Source organism: Catharus ustulatus, chromosome 3 (assembly GCF_009819885.2).
Source record: "Catharus ustulatus isolate bCatUst1 chromosome 3, bCatUst1.pri.v2, whole genome shotgun sequence".
Lineage (NCBI taxonomy): Eukaryota > Metazoa > Chordata > Aves > Passeriformes > Turdidae > Catharus > Catharus ustulatus.
The window spans coordinates 12,739,760-12,759,299 of record NC_046223.1 but is presented as its reverse complement, the minus strand read 5'-3'; the positions used below and the strand labels follow the sequence as shown (position 1 = coordinate 12,759,299).

The 19,540-nt window shown below is 50.9% G+C and overlaps 1 protein-coding gene across 1 annotated transcript in view; it reads left to right on the top strand.

Moving 5' to 3' along the window:
* Nucleotides 1-1,373: 1,373 nt before the first annotated feature.
* The window catches only part of HNRNPLL (heterogeneous nuclear ribonucleoprotein L like), a 31,744-nt gene continuing 13,577 nt past the window's right edge, over nt 1,374-19,540 (top strand). The window contains exons 1-4 of the mRNA XM_033054703.1: nt 1,374-1,689; nt 10,458-10,576; nt 10,690-10,927; nt 19,372-19,457. Of these exons, the coding sequence (XP_032910594.1) occupies nt 1,486-1,689; nt 10,458-10,576; nt 10,690-10,927; nt 19,372-19,457 (647 nt within the window). The 5' untranslated portion in view covers nt 1,374-1,485. The remainder of the gene's footprint in view (nt 1,690-10,457; nt 10,577-10,689; nt 10,928-19,371; nt 19,458-19,540) is intronic.

The window sequence follows — 19,540 nt, the reverse complement described above, 5'->3', positions numbered from 1 at the left end:
GAAACGAATTCAGCTAGAAAGTCCTGTAAGCCACTTACAACACTGGGAGTGTTCTCACTCTCCTTCCACTGAAGAGGAAGCTTTCTCTTGAACTAAGTGGCAAGACACAGATGGTTAGGTGGTTTGCAAGATGGACGGAAAATTGGCCAACAGGCTGCACTCAGAGGGTCATGATCAATGTTTTTAATTCAGGTTGGCAGCCTGCTGCAAGTGGGGACTCCCTGAAATTACCACTGGGCTCCACACTGTCCATCTTCACAAGGATTTGGGTGATGGATTTGAAAGCACCTTCACTCAGGTTGCTGATATCACTAAAGTGGGTGGTGAGGACGACCTGCCCTGACAGGAAAGACCGAAGGAGTTATACTTTATCTCCCTGGAGGAGAGAAGGCTGCGAGGCAGAGGGCTAATCTCTCTCTTCCAGAGTGCTACAAAGAGGGTGGAGGCTCTCCTTACAAAGGACTTGCATGCAGACAAGGCACAACATAAATCTTCTTATGTGAGAGCAACCAACGACTGGAACACAGGGATGTAATTATAGAGTCCCTGTCGCGGGAGGTTTCAGGGTGCTCGATAACCTCATTTGGGCTCCCTCCCACTAAAGTTGGACCAATGATCTTTCCAACTCCTTTCCAGCCTGGGCTGTTCCACGGTTCCATGACTGTGCAGACAGGCACGGGCTCTTGTAGCCATCTTCACCAGCATCGCCCTGAACCAGAGCAGCCCCACCATTTGTGGGACCTGCGTGCACCTCAGCGCCAGCTGCCCAGACACGTCTCAGCCCGCCCGGACCGCGCTGAGGGCGCTGCTGGTTCTCACCCGCTGGACACCGGACCCCATCGGCCACGTGAACCAGCACCAACTTCTGCTCGGGGCCGAGGGCCAGGTGTGGGTGCTGCGGAGCGGGCTCACGGCTCACCGAGGCCTCTGTGACCTTGGTACCTCACGGCTGCCGTGGCCCTCGCAGCCGGGACACGCCAGCCGCGCCGCTCCTGGCGGACCCCGCTGCCCCATCAGCCGGTGGCTCTGTCTAGGAAGGAGACAAAGGCGGCCGGGACGGCCGGAGGTGGTGATCGGCAAGGACAATGCCCGGGGGCCGGGGGCGCAGGGCGGGCGCTGCGGGACCCTCAGCGCATCTCCCGCCGCCTCCCCTCGACCGAGCCCTCACTCAGGCACCGCGGCGGGGGGGCGGGACCGAGGCGGCCCCACAGTGCGGTGACGGGCGCGCTCCCCGTCCAATCGAATCGCGCTGTTTTCTGATGGACACGTGTACTGACCAATCGTCGTGGCGCACCCGTTCCCACCTCGGCTCGGAGCCAATGGCGGCGCCGGCGGCGGGCGGGGAGGCGGGGCCGTGTGCCGGCGCGGGGCGGGCCGTGTGCGGGGGCCGGGGCACAGAGCATCGCTCGGGCTCGGTGCCGCCGCCGGCTCCGTTCCCGCTCCCGCATCGTCTCCCCCGCCGGCCGCCCCTTCCCTCCCGCGGACATGTCGTCGCCGTCGTCCGGAGAGCGGTACGAGGAGGAGGAGGAGGAGGAGGAAGACGGCGCCTACGAGAGCCAGGCCAAGCGGCTGAAGCCCAGCGCCGCTGCCGAGGAAGGCGAGATCGAGTACAGCGGCGCGGAGGAGAGCGAGGGCCGGCGGGACAAGCCCCCCGCGTCGCGCGGCAGCGCCGGCGGCTTCTCGGGCGGGGTGAGGGACGCGGGGCCGGCGGGCGGGGGGCGGGTCCCCTCAGGCTGCCGCGGGGGGAGGGGGCCCGGCCCGGCCCGCCCCGCCCCTACCGCGGGCGAGGCCCGGCCCCCCCGCCGCTGCTCCCCGGGGAGGGCGGGGGGCTTCTCTCGGCCGCGAGGCCTTGCCGTGGTCGGGCCGTCCGCCCGCTTCCCAGGCATGGAGGCGCTTCCGGCGGGGTGGGAATGGCGGGGGCTCCGGGCTGGCTCCGCGCTCCGCTCCGCGCTCCCCGCCGCCGGCGGGCGCGGGTTCCTGCCCGGCCTCGGGCACGGGCTGAGCCCGCAGCCCGAGGGATGCACGGTGTGAGGGATGCACGGCGTGATGGATGCGGGTCTGGGAGCTCTCGGCAGCTGCGTGCCTTTCGGGCTATCGCCATTGCAAGTTTAGTGCCGGCCCTGTTGCTGAGCGTAACTATAGAAACACCGAGAGGGGGAGGGCGGCGGGGGCTCAAACCGCGGCCGAGGGTTTCTTTCATCCTCCGTTCTACCTTTGTGTCTGGCCCCATTCCGCGATAAGGCTGATCTTAAACCATCGCCTCCTTTTAAAAGAAATGGCAAATTCTGCTTTCTTCCTCACGAACACTGCTATAGGCACGATGGTTAACTTCTTTTTTTCCTTCTTCTTCTTTTTTTTTTTTTTTTTTTTTTTTTTGCTATGTATCTTTTCATCGTGAATTTGCATCTAAGTATCAAGGTAGTCAGTCCTTGACCCATAAACTTGAGGTAACGATACTTTTCTGTCTACTGTTTGATTCCTTGTCTAACTAATTGTCCATCTGATTAGAACCATTTTTCTCCTTGATGGCTCTTTCTGTTTCCTACTTGAATAAGCCAAATCAAGAAAACATTGATTGAATGTCAAAGCTTGGAATTTGGAATACATGTTTTGTGATTTGTTAAAATGAACTTGCTTATCGCTGGGATGAGTTAATGAGGGAGCATTTGCTGTTGCCATTTCTCCATCAGTTAAATCCATTGAAAGAGAAGGTGCCTGCTAAATTTATTGTCGTGGTTTAACCCTCTGCTGTAAGCAAGCACTGCAGAGCTGACTCCTGCCCAGGCTAATGGGGGAAGGAATCAAAAGGGTCCAAGTGAGGAAAATCCTACTCTCCCTTCTTCTTCCTCCACTTTATGTGCTGACCGAGCATATAAATAGGATTTCATAGGGTCTGGGATGTTCCTTAGGTCACTTGGGGTCACTGTCTCAGCTGTGCTCACATGTGGAGCCACAGGAAAAGCAGAGAAAATCCTGGTTCTTGCTCAGCAGGAAGGAAAATCTCTCTATTATCAACACTGTTTCGAGCACATATCCAAAATATAGCCCATACTACTATGGAGAAAATTAACTTTACCCCAGCCCAAACCAGCACATTGTTACAAAAGTTTCCTGGTAAACTAACAAAATACATTTCCGGAGAGAACTGTTTAAACTCTCAAGTTTCTCATCATCTCATCATCTCTGCTGCAGTCAAGAATTAGTAATGTGCTCTGTCTTAAAGGCCAGTGCTGAAAGAACTCCTTACACTTGCTTAAGTTATCTGGAAAGTTTGTCATGTAGGAGAGCTGAACGCCATGCAGGGAGTGCTTCAAGTAGAAAGGAGATTCTACTTTTCTGCCTTTCCTCTTTTCTGCAGTACTTTTATGAAATCAACTCTTAATTTCCCTTTTTCTTTCTATCTGGGGTCTGGCTCAGTGTCTTCATGATGTCTCAGTTTATCCAAGTTTACCCTTCACGGTAATGAGAGCTTGGGGTGTGTAACTTCACCTTTTGGATCTCGAGTATGGCATGTGCTGAGGCTTGTGAGTAAAGAAACTGAAACAAATGTGTAGCAAGTCGAGAACATGAGGGGTTTTGGCCGCTGGCTGCATCTGTGGCAGTGTCATTGGCAATTTATTGGCAAAGCTATTCACAGATTCACTGTTGGAGAGGCAGAAGTTGTCATTATGCTGGAGATCAAACTGGTTTCTTAGGCATAAGCTGTAACATCAAGTGGAGATATGAAAAGTGAACGATTGAGTGCTTTTGTTAGTAATTTTATGTAAAACTTTTAATAGTGAAATGCCGACTTCTATTAAGTAGAGTCAGTTAATTGAATTTTCATGGGGTTTTTTTCTGTAACAGATACAAAAATGTGCAGGAAACGTACTTATTCTGTGACGTATCTTCCTCATTCCTCTGCAGGGAAATGTTCTCAGGTTATAAAAGTTGTATGTGGTTCAGACATACAAGATGAGGGCAGGCTGAGAGGAGGGAAGAAGTGCAAGTGTCCTGGATTGCTCAGAAGAGAGCAGAAAAATAAACAGGAGGAGCTGTAGCGAGTGGGGAATTAGGAGGAGAAATGGGAAATGGTGGTGAACTGATGATCGGGGGTAAAGAGTGATAGGAGTCTGGCAACCTTATTTGTTGGGATTTTTGTGGGTTTTTTTTTTTCCCCTTTAAATTTAATTTAATTTAATTTTGAATTTATTTTTTCCCTCACTCATGCCCTGGAATATCAGTACACTATTATGCTCTTATGGATTATATACCCCTGTATAAAAGCTCTTTTGTGCTAGGACTCTTCTGGCAGGTTGGTGGGGTCACCCTCTTGGGCTGTATTTATTATTGGGGCAGTTTCCTCTTCTGGGATTGTTGCATTTGGCTGAAGAAGTCCTTCGTGCTTACGTATTTTTTGTGGTTGTTGTTTTGTTTTAGTTGATGTATTTTGTTGTTGTTTGTTGATTTGGTCTGATTTTTTGAACAGGCTGCCTAGAAATCTCTATGTGAGATCCAGAAGGAATCCAACATTTATTTTGGTCTTCGTTTTCCTCCATTTCCCACTTGTGTGGATGCTTCTTGTAAACCAGAGGTGCACCCTCTCCTTCATGGCTCATCTCCAGGCTGGAAAGCCAGGAACAGACCAGACTGTTGACTAGGGAAGGAGCAGGATGTGCTCCTACAGAAGTATTCAGTGGGAGAGAGTGTGATTTGGAAGAATGACCTTTACTGAAGCAGTGTTGAGTGGTGGTGAAGCCCTGTCAGAGGAATCAGGATTGCAGTGTAGCAGAGGCTCAGGACACTGGGATAATGTGGGCTGAGAGCTGTTTTTAAGGGAATTTTGAGGGCCTTTCAGCTCCATCCCCTCTCCCTCCCTTAAATGTCAGTTTTATGGATTAATGTCATATTTATACAACCTGTAGCATGCACTTCCAATAAGTATGTCTCTGACATACTTATTGCTATGCGTTCTTGTGAAGTCAGGAACATCTATTAGCCCCATTCTTACAGCTGGGGAAGTGAGATGTGGTGTCTGAATACACAAACAGAGCTATGAGCTGCTGCAAGGTAAAACGGGGATGTGATCTTGCAACTTCTCAGCCACTCCGTGTAAACTTCCTGGGTGCTAAATGGAAAACAGCTCTTCTTGCAACTCAGTTGCTTCATGTTTGATATGGGCAGTGTGGTAACAGCAGCTAAATGCAATGAGTTCAGATCTTGACCTATTTTGCAGTGACATCCATTTCTTAAATGAAGTCCATCCTAGCAGCTGGTTTTGAGTAAATGTAAATCATCATGTAAATCATCTTGCATCCTTTGTCCTCCTTCAAAAAAAAAAAACCAAACCCAAAACATTACCTTCAGGCTGGTTCTTCTTCCAGTATGTCAGGCAGAATCTCCTGATGATGTTGTATTGTGTAGGGTTTTGTTTTTTAATGGTGTTTTCTTGGTTGTTTTTTAAAATTTATTTATTTGTATATATATATTTTAAGGCTATTCAGATTGTCATGAGCAGAGAGGAAAACAGAGTAGACTATTTCAGTTGGAAGGGACTTGGGACAATCATATGGTCCAAATACCTGACCGTTTCAGGTCCAATTCAGAGTTAGCAGAAGGGGTCATGGTGCAGATATTCTTTCTGTTGAAATCATTGAAAGGACACAGTGGTAGAAATACATTAAACAGAAAGGATACCTAAACTACTCATCCAAAACAAAACTAAATTGCCAGGTAACCTTCCAGAGTATGGGGTGTGATTAATCTTACCCCCCTTCTTCTGTGTAGCCCTGCCCCCCAGGCCCCTAAACCAACCAACAACAGTAAAAAAAGCACAGATCCAGGATATACAAAACTGGTACATGCTTGCACTGCTGTGGAACCTTGGGTTTGTCTTTGCTTGGTTCTTCTGAGACACTGCCCCCCACCCACCACCCATTCTGTTTTATCTGTAAAACCAATTTCAGACTTGTTAAGAGGGATGCAGAGAGAGGAGAAAATTGAGAGTGAATAAGATAATCTGAGCAGTGAGAAACTAAATAAGAGTATATTTAGGTACTTGGCAGAGGGAATATGAAGAAGTGCCATCCTTTTGCAGCAAGGAAAAAAGAGATGGAGGAGGTAAATAGTGAAAAGACAAAGAAGCTTAAAAAAAGGTAGTACAAATTAATAGCACTAATATGAGTATGCTGACTGGAGAAAGGATAAAGGACACACTTTAGTGCAAATGATTGGTGAGAAAATTTTAGTCTGGGTTTGATGAGCAAGAGAGGCACCGTCCTACAGCCCATGATGACTTTCTTCCTTTTTGGAATGGCAAACTGTAATTAGTTGGCAAGAAACCATTGCTACGTTTCAAATGTTATCTAGAGGTATATAGGTCACCAAAAAGATGGATGTTAAAATGCCACAGCTGTTCTTTGAAGCTGCTTTTGTTGCAGTCTTAGGTATGTGAAGTCACTTGTTTGTACTTCACTGCTTGGATATGTCAGTGCTTCCCTTTGTGCCTCAGTTTTGTTTCAGGGCAAGCATTTTTATGATCCTTGGTTTCTTTCTCAAGGGAAACCTTTTCTGTCCTTGTTACTGGTCTTGAGCAGGAAGTCTGTTCCATTATCTATTTAAATTAACTGCATTTTCTGTCCAGCCTAATGATTCTTCAAGAAATCATTATTGAGCTTTCAAACCCCCTAAAAATATGTATATATATAAAAATGGTACAGCCATAACATTAGCTACTCTGTTCTCCTGGCTTTTGTGGAGTGCAAGTGTGGTGTTGGAGTTCTGCATGGGGCTTTTGTGCTCTCGTGGGAGCTGAGTTACTGAAAGACTCCTTTGTAGGCAGGGAAATACTGGTGGTTGTTAGTCAGTGTGTGAGCAGATGCTTTGATGTAACCTTTGTGTGTGTGCCAACTGTAGCACATGTAGCTTTCAGGATACAGTGGCCGTGAGATCTTGGTCAAAATCCTGCATTGTTCATCTCTGCAGAGAAATTCCAGCAGCAGTTGGATGAGCTGTGATGTTCTGACCTCAGCTGTACACTTTACACTCTGCAGACACGTTTGATTTCTCATGTGGTCTGGTGGTTTTATTTCTCCTTCTAGAGGAAATCCAGGATCATTATAGATTTGCTTGATACTGCAGCTTTGCAGCTGCAAAACTTCTTTGACAATAATATGTGTCTGCCTTTTTGAGGATTTTTCTTGCACCCAAATACACACCTGTGGCACATCTTTCACCAACCCATGTGCTCTGTGAATGTTAATTTGAGGCTTCCTGGCTCAGGACTGATTTGTGCTTGGTTCATATGCTGCTGTTCACTGCTGCTGGCTAGAAACTATTTGGAGTAAAGCAGAAACGCTCTGATCTGGCCACCTCAGTGGTTTTATGTGTACAAAAGTGGTTCTGAAATTCTCTGTAGGTAAGTCCTTAAGTTCTTGGCAGGGGGCTGAGATATCACTCGTTTGTGTTTGAGTTTTTTTGGGGAGTGAGTGGGTTGTTTTTCTGTTGTTTGTTTTGGGGGGACTGTTTTGGTTTTTTTATTCCGTGTTTCCCAAGCTTCTGCACAGGTTACTATAAAGGCAGGTTTTGGTTCTTTCTAAATCTCTTGCTAAACATTGCTAAAATAACACCTTCTGTATGATGTTTTGGGAGAAGGAAATTGGGATCATGTGGCTTTTCTTTTTTGGTCCCTGGTGGTATTTGCCAGGACCAGAGAGTGCTAACATGTAACAGTCTCTCAGAAAAGCTCACATTTAGCCAGCAGAGAAAGACCGGAGACCTTACTTGACGAGTTCCACAAGAGTCTGTATTTCATGCGAAGGGCGGTCAAGCAGGGATTCTCTCAGAACAAAGGGCAGACAGCCATATTTATAGGTTCAGGGAGGATTCAAACTACAACCAATAAAAGTTTATACAAAGAACAGCACCCAATCTAAGTGAGAAGTTCTAAAGGTAAACTGACCAATTACACATATTAATTTCTAACCAATTATCTTCCAAAGTGTTAGGAGAGTGACCAAATTCTTAAGGAATTTGGCTCAACCTTGGTATCTAGGATACCTTATCTATTATAGCAAGTTCCAGGGGCCAGGGGAAGATGGCTTTGGAGGAATTGTATCATCCACAGGATTGGAAAGCCAAACGTTGCTTTAATGACAACAGAAAGCAAAATTTGTATTTTTTTATATTCTGCAGAGGTACCTGTACATGTAAATGTAACTCATGGATAATGGATTTGAAGATACAAGTGTAAAAGTCTTAATTTTTGAGAGAAAGATGTGTATCTACTAATGCCTGCTAGTAGATAAAAATACAAAGTGATGTGCATAACAAAGAAAGATGAACTGAAATTAAACCAGAAGTTTGAGCTGGGAAGGGGAGGGAGAGCAAAATACTCTTCTGAGTATCCATTCTCTGAAAAGCTTGATGTGATTTATGGAGATATTAGGTCAAAAAGGTAGTGAGTAGCAAGTACTAAGTTGCTAGTAACTATTCCTTGTGGTGAGTCTGCTTCAATGAGCAAATCATTGCTTGTATTCAGCATGTGATGAGACAGAAATATTATTAGATGGGATTTCTCAAGTGTATTAAAGAAACCTAAAAGGAAATGCATCCCCAGGCACTGACTGGGATCTTAATATAGTAGCAAGTATGCAGGGCAATGAATAATTGATGTGATAGTTTTTGATTGTTCTGTAGATTGTAAATAAAGTAAAGGTGCCTGTTATCTCAGCATCTTAAGATAATACGGTTTGTAGGAAATAGTGGTAGCTATTGTTAGTTTTCTCTTGAAGATTTCCTCAGGTGCTTTTTTCAGCTTTGAAAAGTGTGTATGTGGGTTAAGAACATATAAGCTGAAAATAAAATCTTTCTGCAGTTCTGTTCCTTCTACAATTGCCTAAGCATTTGCAGTTCAAAGTATTAACCTTTCGTGACTACTTTGATCACTGCTCCTGCCCGACACTGGGACTGATTGATTCAGGATACAAGGTAACTTATGCAAATATCATCAGTGGTGTTTTCCCAGCATTGCCACAGTTCTTATTCAAAGAAATGTGTTGCCACTTAAAGTGCTTTCATATTGCAAACAAATAAAGGCTTAAAATACTACACAGCAGATTGTTCTGACATCTGAGGAAGCCTGAAGTGCAGGCTTTTGATTCAAACAGAATCGTCAAATCCATGATTTAAAGAAAAAAATCTGTAATTGTTTAGTGAGAACTGTGCATGGAACACAGCAGTTAAGCACACAAGACTCAAATTGTACTTATCTGGAATGTGTTTTTTCCTGGCATCTGTAGTTCAAATGGACAGAGAAGAGAGGAATGCCTAACAGTAGGAGCAATCATTGTGGGTACTTAATTATTGGAGCTCAATGCTCCTTTGTGCTACAAATGAGAATCTCTCTCAAGTTCTAGAAGATGTTGTGCTGCTGTTTAAGGAAAAGTGAAAAATCAACAATACTTGATCTGTTAGATGGAACACATTGATGTAGTCCCTAAATTTGAATACATCAACTTCATACTGCTGTTGCAAATATGAAATTTGTATGCCGGGTATTTGCAGTATATTTTAGTGTGCCCTTTATTATCTCTAATATTTTCTGTATCATCTCCCATTATTGGGTTACCTCTTTTTTTTTTTTTTTCTTTTTTTTCCCCCTCCTTGTCCTAGAATATTTAAGGTAAATTTCAGCTTTACTTCAGGGTTTTTGTGGAAAGATGAGCTGATTTCAACAAAGATGATTTCTCAAAGATGAGCTGATTCTTCAGCTGAACAGAACTGAGCCTGTCTGAAAGTCGCTCTGAATAATATTTATGGTGGGAATTCTGTGTACTGATGTATGATGTCTGGATCAATTAATAGTAGTCAGCCTTAGGGTGAAAAGAACTCCATATTTACAGAAATTGTGAGTTTTAAAAACATGTATGTTCAGAATCAGAAGGGAGCTTGGGTTTATTTCTACCATAATCCAGAGGTGGCATATTCTTGCATTGTGGAACATTGGAAAAATACTCAATTTGCATTGAGTTTATGGATAGTCCTCATTTGTTCTTGCTTTTTTATTCTCTCAGACTGTCTCAAAAAATACCAGCAAGCAGAGTGTCAGAAATATTTTAGCTATTGGACATGTCCTAATTTTTTTTTTTTTATGCTCCTAATGAATAGGGTGTGTGTAAGACCTCCTGCAATTCAATCAGTGCTAAATGGCTCCTTTTTTTTTTTAAATACAAGAAAAATCCTGTGTGTGCAAACAGATTAATTAAATCTGAAAAACTTTTTATTTTAAGTAGACTTCAGCAACTGAACTTGGCAATCCGTTTGGAAAGAAAAGTTAAATAATTTAACACATGCTTAGATTGTGAATTTGGATGGCTGCTTCTGGACCCAGTGTAGTGTCTACCCAGTATTTAATTTTAGTTAATGATAGGAGTGTTCCTTGCTCTCTGTTGAATTTTAAAATGTCATTTTGTTGCTAGGAGGCCGGAGGAAGTCATCACAAAGTCTCTGTTTCTCCTGTGGTCCATGTCCGAGGGCTGTGTGAATCCGTGGTGGAAGCAGATCTCGTGGAAGCTCTTGAGAAGTTTGGAACCATATGGTAGGTCCTAGTTAGGCATGGTTTGGAAAAAAATATGTCATAAATCACCATGATGGGTCCTGGGAGTTGTTCTGAGTGAGCAGGAGACCTGAGTGTGATGTTTCCCTCACCAGCTATGTGATGATGATGCCGTTCAAGCGCCAGGCTCTGGTGGAGTTTGAGAACGTGGAGAGTGCAAAGAAGTGTGTGACATTTGCAGCAGATGAACCTGTGTACATTGCTGGGCAGCAGGCCTTCTTCAACTACTCCACAAGCAAGAGGATCACCCGGCCAGGGAACACTGATGACCCATCCGGAGGGAATAAAGTTCTCCTGTTGTCTATTCAGAATCCTCTCTACCCAATTACAGTGGTACGTTTCCTCTTCTTCTTTTATTCATTTTTTTGTATCTTCACATAGGTAACATGCATGTTCTTAAATAAAGGTTTTTCAAGACGATTCAGTCTTGTACAGATGTTTTGCAATACATTTGAAGACTTTGGTAGTGAGGGATTTTGAAATGTTTCAGTTGCTGCATGCTTCTGGAATATTTCCAAATGTGTTGCCACAACATTAAGATTGTTCCTGAGGCTGCTTTAGGCTCTGAGTATGTTAAAGAGCATGTGATTTTTCCAGCAGGGAAGGGTATTTTATTTCTTAAGTATTTCCTTTGTGGAAAGGTGAAACCTTTCTCTTCTAATGATCAACTCCAGTTTGGTGGAATCTCCCTCACTTCAATTTGGGCCAATATCTTTTCCTTTTTAGTATTGCAAGTTGTACTATTTATACAGTTGCATAATTTATTGCCATCTTTTAATGGCACGTGTACATATTTTTTTAAGATACAGCAGGTTTTTTTTGTTGTTATTTAAGAATTTATGTTTTATCATGCATTAAATGCTTATGTTTTTCATGGGAGATTTTATAGCTACAGAGATGTTAAACTGCACGGAAGTATTTCAGGAAAATACAGTAATTTCATGACCATAAGGTGCACCGGACTATAAGGCGCACCCCCCGGGAGTCGGCAAAATTTGCAACTTTGTAGATCAGATAAGGCGCACCGGACTATAAGGCGCACTTTTTTTTTGCCGCAAAGATACGAGACATGCGCAACAAAGTAATGAATTAGTAACGGAAACCCGAGATCGTGGAGTTTACTGGAAGGAGCACAATTTAGAAACATTTTTCACAGAGTGTAGGCTTTCAAAGGCAGCCCCAGGCGCCCTCCTCGTGCAGTGGGCCCTGGCACTCCCGCCTGCCCCTGGTGCCGGCAGGCGTGGCTTGGCGCAGCCGCGGGGCCGCCTCTTCCTCACGGCTCCGTGCTGCCGCGATGCTGTTTCCCCTCGCGGCTCTGCGGAGCCACTGTGCCGTTCCCTCACTCGGTTCGGTGCTCCTGCCGTGCCGTTCCTGCGCTCGGCTTGACGCTCCTGCCGTGCTGTTCCCCCTCGAGGCTCCGCAGAGCCACCCCGGCGCCCGTCCCCGCTCGGCAAGGCAGTGCAGCCGCCCCAGCGCCCGTCCCCGCTCGGCTCGGCGGCACAGCCTCCCTGGTGCCCGTCCTCTCGGGGCACGGTGGCGTGGGCGCGATGGCGGCTGTCCTCTCCGGGCACGGCGGTGCGGCCATCCCGGTGCCCGTCCCCACTCGGCTCGGTAGTGCAGCCGTCCCGGTGCCTGTCCCCGCCCGGCACAGCTGCGCGACCGTCCCGGCGCCTGTCCCCGCTCGGCCACGCGGCGTGTCCGCCCTTTCGCCCTTCCCCGCTCGGCTCGGCGGTGCAGCCGTCCCGGCGCCTGTCCCCACTCGGCACGGCGGTGCAGCCGCCCGGCCGCCTGTCCCCGCTCGGCAGGGCGGCATGTCCGCCCTTTCGCCCTTCCCCGCTCGGCTCGGCGGTGCAGCCGTCCCGGCCGCCTGTCCCTGCTCGGCAAGGCGGCGCAGCTGTCTCGGTGCCTGTCCCCGTTCAGCACAGCTGCGTGGCCACCCCGGCGCCTGTCCCCGTTCAGCAAGGCATCACAGCCGCCTCAGTGCCCGTCCCCGCTCGGCTTGGCGGCACAGCCTCCCTGGAGCCCGTCCTCTCGGGGCACGGTGGCGTGGGCGCCATGGCGTCTGTCCTCTCCGGGCACGGCAGTGCGGCCGCCCCAGCGCCTGTCCCTGCTCAGCACGGCGGTGCAGCTGCCCCGGTGCCTGTCCCCGCTCGGCAAGGTGGCGCGTCCGCCCTTTTGCCCTTCACCGCTCGGCGGTGCAGCCGCCCCAGCGCCCGTCCTCTCGGGGCACGGTGGCGTGGGCGCCATGGCGTCTGTCCTCTCCGGGCACAGCAGTGCAGCCGTCCCGGCGCCTGTCCCCGCTCGGCACGGCAGTGCAGCTGCCCCGGCGCCTGTCCCCGCTCAGCACGGCGGTGCAGCCGCCCGGCCGCCTGTCCCCACTCGGCACGGCGGTGCAGCCGTCCCGGCGCCTGTCCCCGCTCAGCAAGGCATCGCAGCCGTCCCAGCGCCCGTCCCCGCTCGGCTCGGTGGTGCAGCCACCCCAGCGCCCATCCTCTCGGGGCACGGTGACGTGGGCACCATGGCGTCTGTCCTCTCCGGGCACGGCAGTGCAGCTGCCCCGGCACCCGTCCCCACTCGGCTCGGCAGTGTAGCTGCCCCGGTGCTTGTCCCTGCTCAGCAAGGCAGCGCAGCTGCCCCGGCGCCCATCCCTGCTCGGCACAGCCGCGCGGCCGCCCCAGTGCCCATCCCCGCTCGGCACAGCCGCGCGGCCGCCCCGGCCCCTGTCCCCGCTCAGCACAGCTGCGCGACCGTCCCGGCGCCTGTCCCCGCTCGGCATGGCGGCGTGTCCGCCCTTTCGCCCTTCCCCGCTCGGCTCGGCGGTGCAGCCGTCCCGACGCCTGTCCCCACTCGGCACGGCGGTGCGGCCGCCCGGCCGCCTGTCCCTGCTCGGCAAGGCGGCGCAGCTGTCTCGGTGCCTGTCCCCGTTCGGCACAGCTGCGCGGCCACCCCGGCGCCTGTCCCCGTTCAGCAAGGCATCACAGCCGCCCCAGTGCCCGTCCCCGCTCGGCTTGGCGGTGCAGCCGCCCCAGTGCCCGTCCCTGCTCGGCTCGGCGGCACAGCCTCCCTGGAGCCCGTCCTCTCGGGGCACGGTGGCGTGGGCGCCATGGCGTCTGTCCTCTCCGGGCACGGCAGTGCGGCCGCCCCAGCGCCTGTCCCTGCTCAGCACGGCGGTGCAGCTGCCCCGGTGCCTGTCCCCGCTCGGCAAGGCGGCGCGTCCGCCCTTTCGCCCTTCCCCGCTCGGCTCGTCGGTGCAGCCGCCCCAGCGCCCGTCCCCGCTCAGCTCGGTGGTGCAGCCGCCCCAGCGCCCGTCCTCTCAGGGCACGGTGGCGTGGGCGCCATGGCGTCTGTCCTCTCCGGGCACGGCGGTGCGGCCGTCCCGGTGCCCGTCCCCACTCGGCTCGGCAGTGCAGCCGTCCCGGTGCCTGTCCCCGCCCGGCACAGCTGCGCGACCGTCCCGGCGCCTGTCCCCGCTCGGCAAGGCGGCGTGTCCGCCCTTTCGCCCTTCCCCGCTCGGCTCGGCGGTGCAGCCGTCCCGGCGCCTGTCCCCACTCGGCAGGGCGGTGCAGCCGCCCGACCGCCTGTCCCCGCTCGGCAAGGCGGCGTGTCCGCCCTTTCGCCCTTCCCCGCTCGGCTCGGTGGTGCAGCCGTCCCGGCGCCTGTCCCCACTCGGCACGGCGGTGCAGCCGCCCGGCCGCCTGTCCCTGCTCGGCAAGGCGGCGCAGCTGTCTCGGTGCCTGTTCCCGTTCGGCACAGTTGCGCGGCCACCCCGGCGCCTGTCCCCGTTCAGCAAGGCATCACAGCCGCCCCAGTGCCCGTCCCCGCTCGGCTTGGCGGTGCAGCCGCCCCAGTGCCCGTCCCCGCTCGGCTCGGCGGCACAGCCTCCCTGGAGCCCGTCCTCTCGGGGCACGGTGGCGTGGGCGCCATGGCGTCTGTCCTCTCCCGGCATGGCAGTGCGGCCGCCCCAGCGCCTGTCCCTGCTCAGCACGGCGGTGCAGCTGCCCCGGTGCCTGTCCCCGCTCGGCAAGGCGGCGCGTCCGCCCTTTCGCCCTTCCCCGCTCGGCGGTGCAGCCGCCCCGGCGCCCGTCCTCTCGGGGCACGGTGGCGTGGGCGCCATGGCGTCTGTCCTCTCCGGGCACAACAGTGCAGCCGTCCCGGCGCCTGTCCCCGCTCGGCACGGCAGTGCAGCTGCCCCGGCGCCTGTCCCCGCTCGGCACGGCGGTGCAGCCGCCCGGCCGCCTGTCCCCACTCGGCATGGCGGTGCAGCTGTCCCGGCGCCTGTCCCCGCTCAGCAAGGCATCGCAGCCGTCCCAGTGCCCGTCCCCGCTCGGCTCGGTGGTGCAGCCGCCCCAGCGCCCATCCTCTCGGGGCACGGTAACGTGGGCACCATGGCGTCTGTCCTCTCCGGGCATGGCAGTGCAGCTGCCCCGGCACCCGTCCCCACTCGGCTCGGCAGTGTAGCCGCCCTGGTGCTTGTCCCTGCTCAGCAAGGCAGCGCAGCTGCCCCGGCGCCCATCCCCGCTCGGCACAGCCGCACGGCCGCCCCGGTGCCCATCCCTGCTCAGCACAGCCGCGCGGCCGCCCCAGCCTCTGTCCCCGCTCAGCACAGCTGCGCGGCCGCCCCGGCCCCTGTCCCCGCTCGGCACCGCCGCACAGCCGTCCCGATGCCTGTCCCCACTCGGCATGGCGGCGCAGCTGCCCCGGTGCCCGTCCCTGCTCGACTAGGCGGCATGGCTGCCCTGACACCCGTCCCTCGCTCAGCTCGGCGGCACCGCCGCTTCTCGCTTCTTCCCCGCGGCCGCAGGGGCTGCACCGCCGCTTTCCCACACCCGGCGGCGCTTCGCTCCCCCCGCGGTCGGTGGTTCCTTGTTTCCCCCGTGCCGGCACCAGCACTGACTCCCCCCCTCCCTCCCCGCGCGGCTCCTGCCGGCCATGGCCACCCACTCCCGCCCCCGCCTCGCGACTTGGCGCTCCCGCAGTACCGCGCCCCCTTGTGACTCACGCTTCCGGGGTCGCAAATGTTGCAACTTTGTAGATCCGATAAGGCGCACCGGACTATAAGGCGCATTTCCGGGTTCAGGGGAAAATTTTAGTCAAAAGGGTGCGCCTTATAGTCGTGAAATTACTGTATTTAAAATTGTGTACTGTGATACAAGTATGTATCACTTTTTCTTAGGTATGTGGGATGATATGGATCAGTCAAAGTATTTGGGGTGTGTGGAACCAAGTAACTTCATGGGATCATTAAGTTTCATTTAATGTGCTGTATATTATGAGAGCAAATTGACTGCAAGTTAGTAATCCTGATTTACCTCAAGTAGTCAGTTCCACTTTGCTTTCTGCTTCTCTGCCCTGTGAGTATTGATAGCTTTTTGTCTGTTGATTCATCAGTGAGTGATGAATTTTGTTTCTCCTGTCAATTTTTTTAATAGAAAAGCATGCCATAGTATGAGTTGCTTTTCAGTGTTTAAAAACAAACCTGCTCTGAGCTGTGTGAACAAATCCACTGACTCAGTTACAGTCATGTGCAAAGAATACTTTAATACAAATTTTGGAAACTCTGTTTCATTCATGCGCTTTAAATTTGCCTTGCATGAACTGCTGAGCTGAAGGTGGATGCTTGAAGAAGCTGGGAGCAGAAGCCTGGTTCTGGGCTAGGAGAGTTCCATGGGAATTCTGAGGATGAAGCCTCTGGCACAGTAGCTCCCTTTTAAAAACAAACAACTCTCCCCAGCCTCTTCTTTCCCACTGCCCCCAGCTGTTTCTTTAGCATATACAAATGAGTGCTAGAAGCAGGCAGATTTCCAGAATTACAGTAAATTCACGAATACAAGCCACACTGAGTATAAGCCGCATCTCTGGGTGTTGGCAAATATTTCGGTTTTTGTCCATAAATAAACCGCACCCGAATATAAGCCGCTCTGTCGTTCGCAGCGAGGACCCGCGTGCAATTAGTAACAGAACCGCGGGAGGGCGGGGTTTACTGGCTGAGCTAAGGCTGTGCAGGCTCGGCCCGCTAGGGGCCGCTGACGGGGCCAGGCCAGCCGCCGCTGCCACTGGGCTCGGTCACCCTGGGTCGGCGCTGCCCTGCGGTGGCAGGCAGGGACGGAGCTTCCCCCGCTCCTACGGCAGCGGCGGCGGGCGGGGACGGAGCTTTCCCGCGCCTGTGGCGCCGGCGGCGGGCAGGGATGGAGCTTTCCCGCGCCCGTGGCGCCGGCGGCGGGCGCGGACAAAGCACCCCGCCTCCTCCCCGAGCCACGGCAATGGCTGCGCGGGGCTCCCGTCGGCTCCCCGGGCCGCGGCAATGGCTGTGCGCACTTCCCCCCGCCTCCCCGGGCCGTGGCAATGGCGGCGCGCCCCCCCCTCGTCCTCCCCGGGCCGCGGCAATGGCGGCGCGCCCCCCCCCCCATCCTCCCCGGGCCGCGGCAATGGCGGCGCGCCCCCCCACCCCCCCCGTCCTCCCCGAACTGCGGCAATGGCGGCGCGCCCCCCCCACCCCGTCCTCCCCTGGGCTGCGGCAGAGGAGGGAGGAAGAGAGCTCTCCCGCCTCTCTCCCTGCCCCCCGTGCTGCCTGCAGGGAGCCAGGGCAACACAATAACACTGTAACAATCGCCGAATGCCGGCTTTTACTGGCAGGTGCTTGGCTCGGCACCCTGGCTGGCACATCTGGGGTTGTAAATGTCAGAAAATTATTCACATATTAGCCGCCCCTGACTATTAGCCGCACTTCCGGGTTTCCACCAAAATTTTTGTCAAATTGCTGCGGCTTGTATTCGTGAAATTACTGTACTTGGAAGCTGCAGAGCTCATTGAAGGCAGCGTAGTCACAGCAACTGGGGAGAGCAGCTGTGCCCATAACAGCTAAAAATGTGGTGGGAAAAATACAAATTTTGCACTTGTCCAGTGGGTTAAGAAATAGTTAATTTAATAATGCCTCAGATAAAGTCTGCATTATTAAAAAAACCCACCCCCAATGAAAGAAAATAAAAATCAACCAAACATCCCTCCCTCTCAAAAAAAAAAAAAAAATGACACAGACCTCAATACTACTTCTTCCTCTTCAACTCTTCTCTTCTTAAATTTGAACTACCGTTAGAAAAAATAGATGAAAAATTGCAACCAGTTTGAAGTGGCAAGTCTGAATAACTTCACTAAACTGTTTGGTAGTTATTAAGAGCTTCACTTGACAAACAAGATAGTGTTTTGGAGAGATTTTGGTCTGTTTAAAGGCGTCTTGTGGCAGAAACAAAATTATTCTATAGTTCTGCTGTAGTCTATTTCTTCCATTGCAATTGTTGACCAGTTTCTCTCACAGAACTTTTTATTTATTTTTTTTTTTTAATTTTTGAGGGATGTAACAGCAAAGGGCATATTAACTGTATTTAATTCCTAGCTGCTTTTAATCCTTGTTTGATAGGGGGTGTTGGTGTTTTGAAAAGTTTTGCCCAAGATGTCATGTACAGGTCTTTGAAGTTCAGTTTCCTCATTTCCTTACCTGTGGGCAGAACTTCATCTCAGGGATTTGTCTGTTCAAAGAGACTTTCCCAAAGTGGCTTGTGCTGCTGCAGTCACTGCTGTCTGTTCAGCCATACCTCTGCTGTTCCTCTTAGTTCTCACTTCCAAACCTTCTGTACGTGCATGAGGAAGGTGTGGTGTACCCTGGCAATTGAATTATGACATTCTAGTATGTATATTATACTAGTGCTTAAGTTTTTAATAAATAGCCCTCATTACTGTGTCTTGTCAACCACTTGACTGATTTGGTAATATAAAGTAGCTGAATTATGAAATGTAATTTAAAAATGCAGCTCTGTGTGTGCTGGCTAATGACACTGATGGGGTTTTGAGTAGAGCTTACATTTTGCAAGACAATTTTTTTTATTTTAATTAAGTGGCTGTGAAGAAATTTTTTGAGGGACTAATTGTGAAGGAAATCATATGAAAATTAATGCCTCCTGGAGCTGGAAAGTTTCTAGGAATCTTTTCTCCCAAACAGGAGAGATGGAGGGCAGCCTTTTATGCTGCCAAGTGTGCTGTAGATGATCTCATAGGTCTTATTTTTTATGGGTTCAGGCTGTGTGGGCTGTGTTTGTTTTAGTTTTAAGAAATCCACATGCCCCCTACTCCTTTGCCTCCCAATTGCACCTCTACTCTGGAAAACATAATAACAAATATTATACCTACTTCCTTTGGCATTTCTCTCTCTTGACCCCCAAATAAACCTGAGGATGTACACCAAGATCTTGGAATGATCATTTTGAAGGTATTTGGTTTAGATAAAAAGGAAGGAAGGAGCATAGCAGCCACTTGCTTCAGGTGAATGAAAACTGTTGAAATTCTCATTTTGATGAGCTAAGTTTACATTTTGAACTATTCCCAGTTACTCTGAAAAAGAACATGAACTCGTGAAATATGTTACAACTACAAGTGTCACTTTTTCTCTCTGTTGTGTTAGAACTACTGCAGGGCAATGCTTCAAAGGTAGCAGAGCTTGAGACATGGATGCAGTTACTGGGTTTTAACATAGTTGAAGATACTTGTTAAAACCAGTATTTGTATGAGTACTTCTATAGTTTTTCAGATTTTATTTCCTCTAGTATATTGGTCCATAAATATGCCAATCATGAATGTATTAATTGTAGAGAGGAATATAAGAAATGGAAAGTTAACAAGTCTTTTCTTTGCTCTTTGGCATTGAAATGCCACTGCAAGAAAATGTTCTGTGTCCAAAAGTGATTGAAATTTCACATCTGACTAAATTTTTTTTTCTTCTTCCTTAGGATGTTTTGTACACTGTGTGCAACCCTGTTGGAAAAGTTCAGCGCATTGTTATATTCAAGAGGAATGGAATACAAGCCATGGTTGAATATCCTTTTAGAGTGTGATTTTTTTTTCTGTAGGTTCTTGACTTCAAATGGGTTTACCATGCAAATGTCAGAAAAATACCAT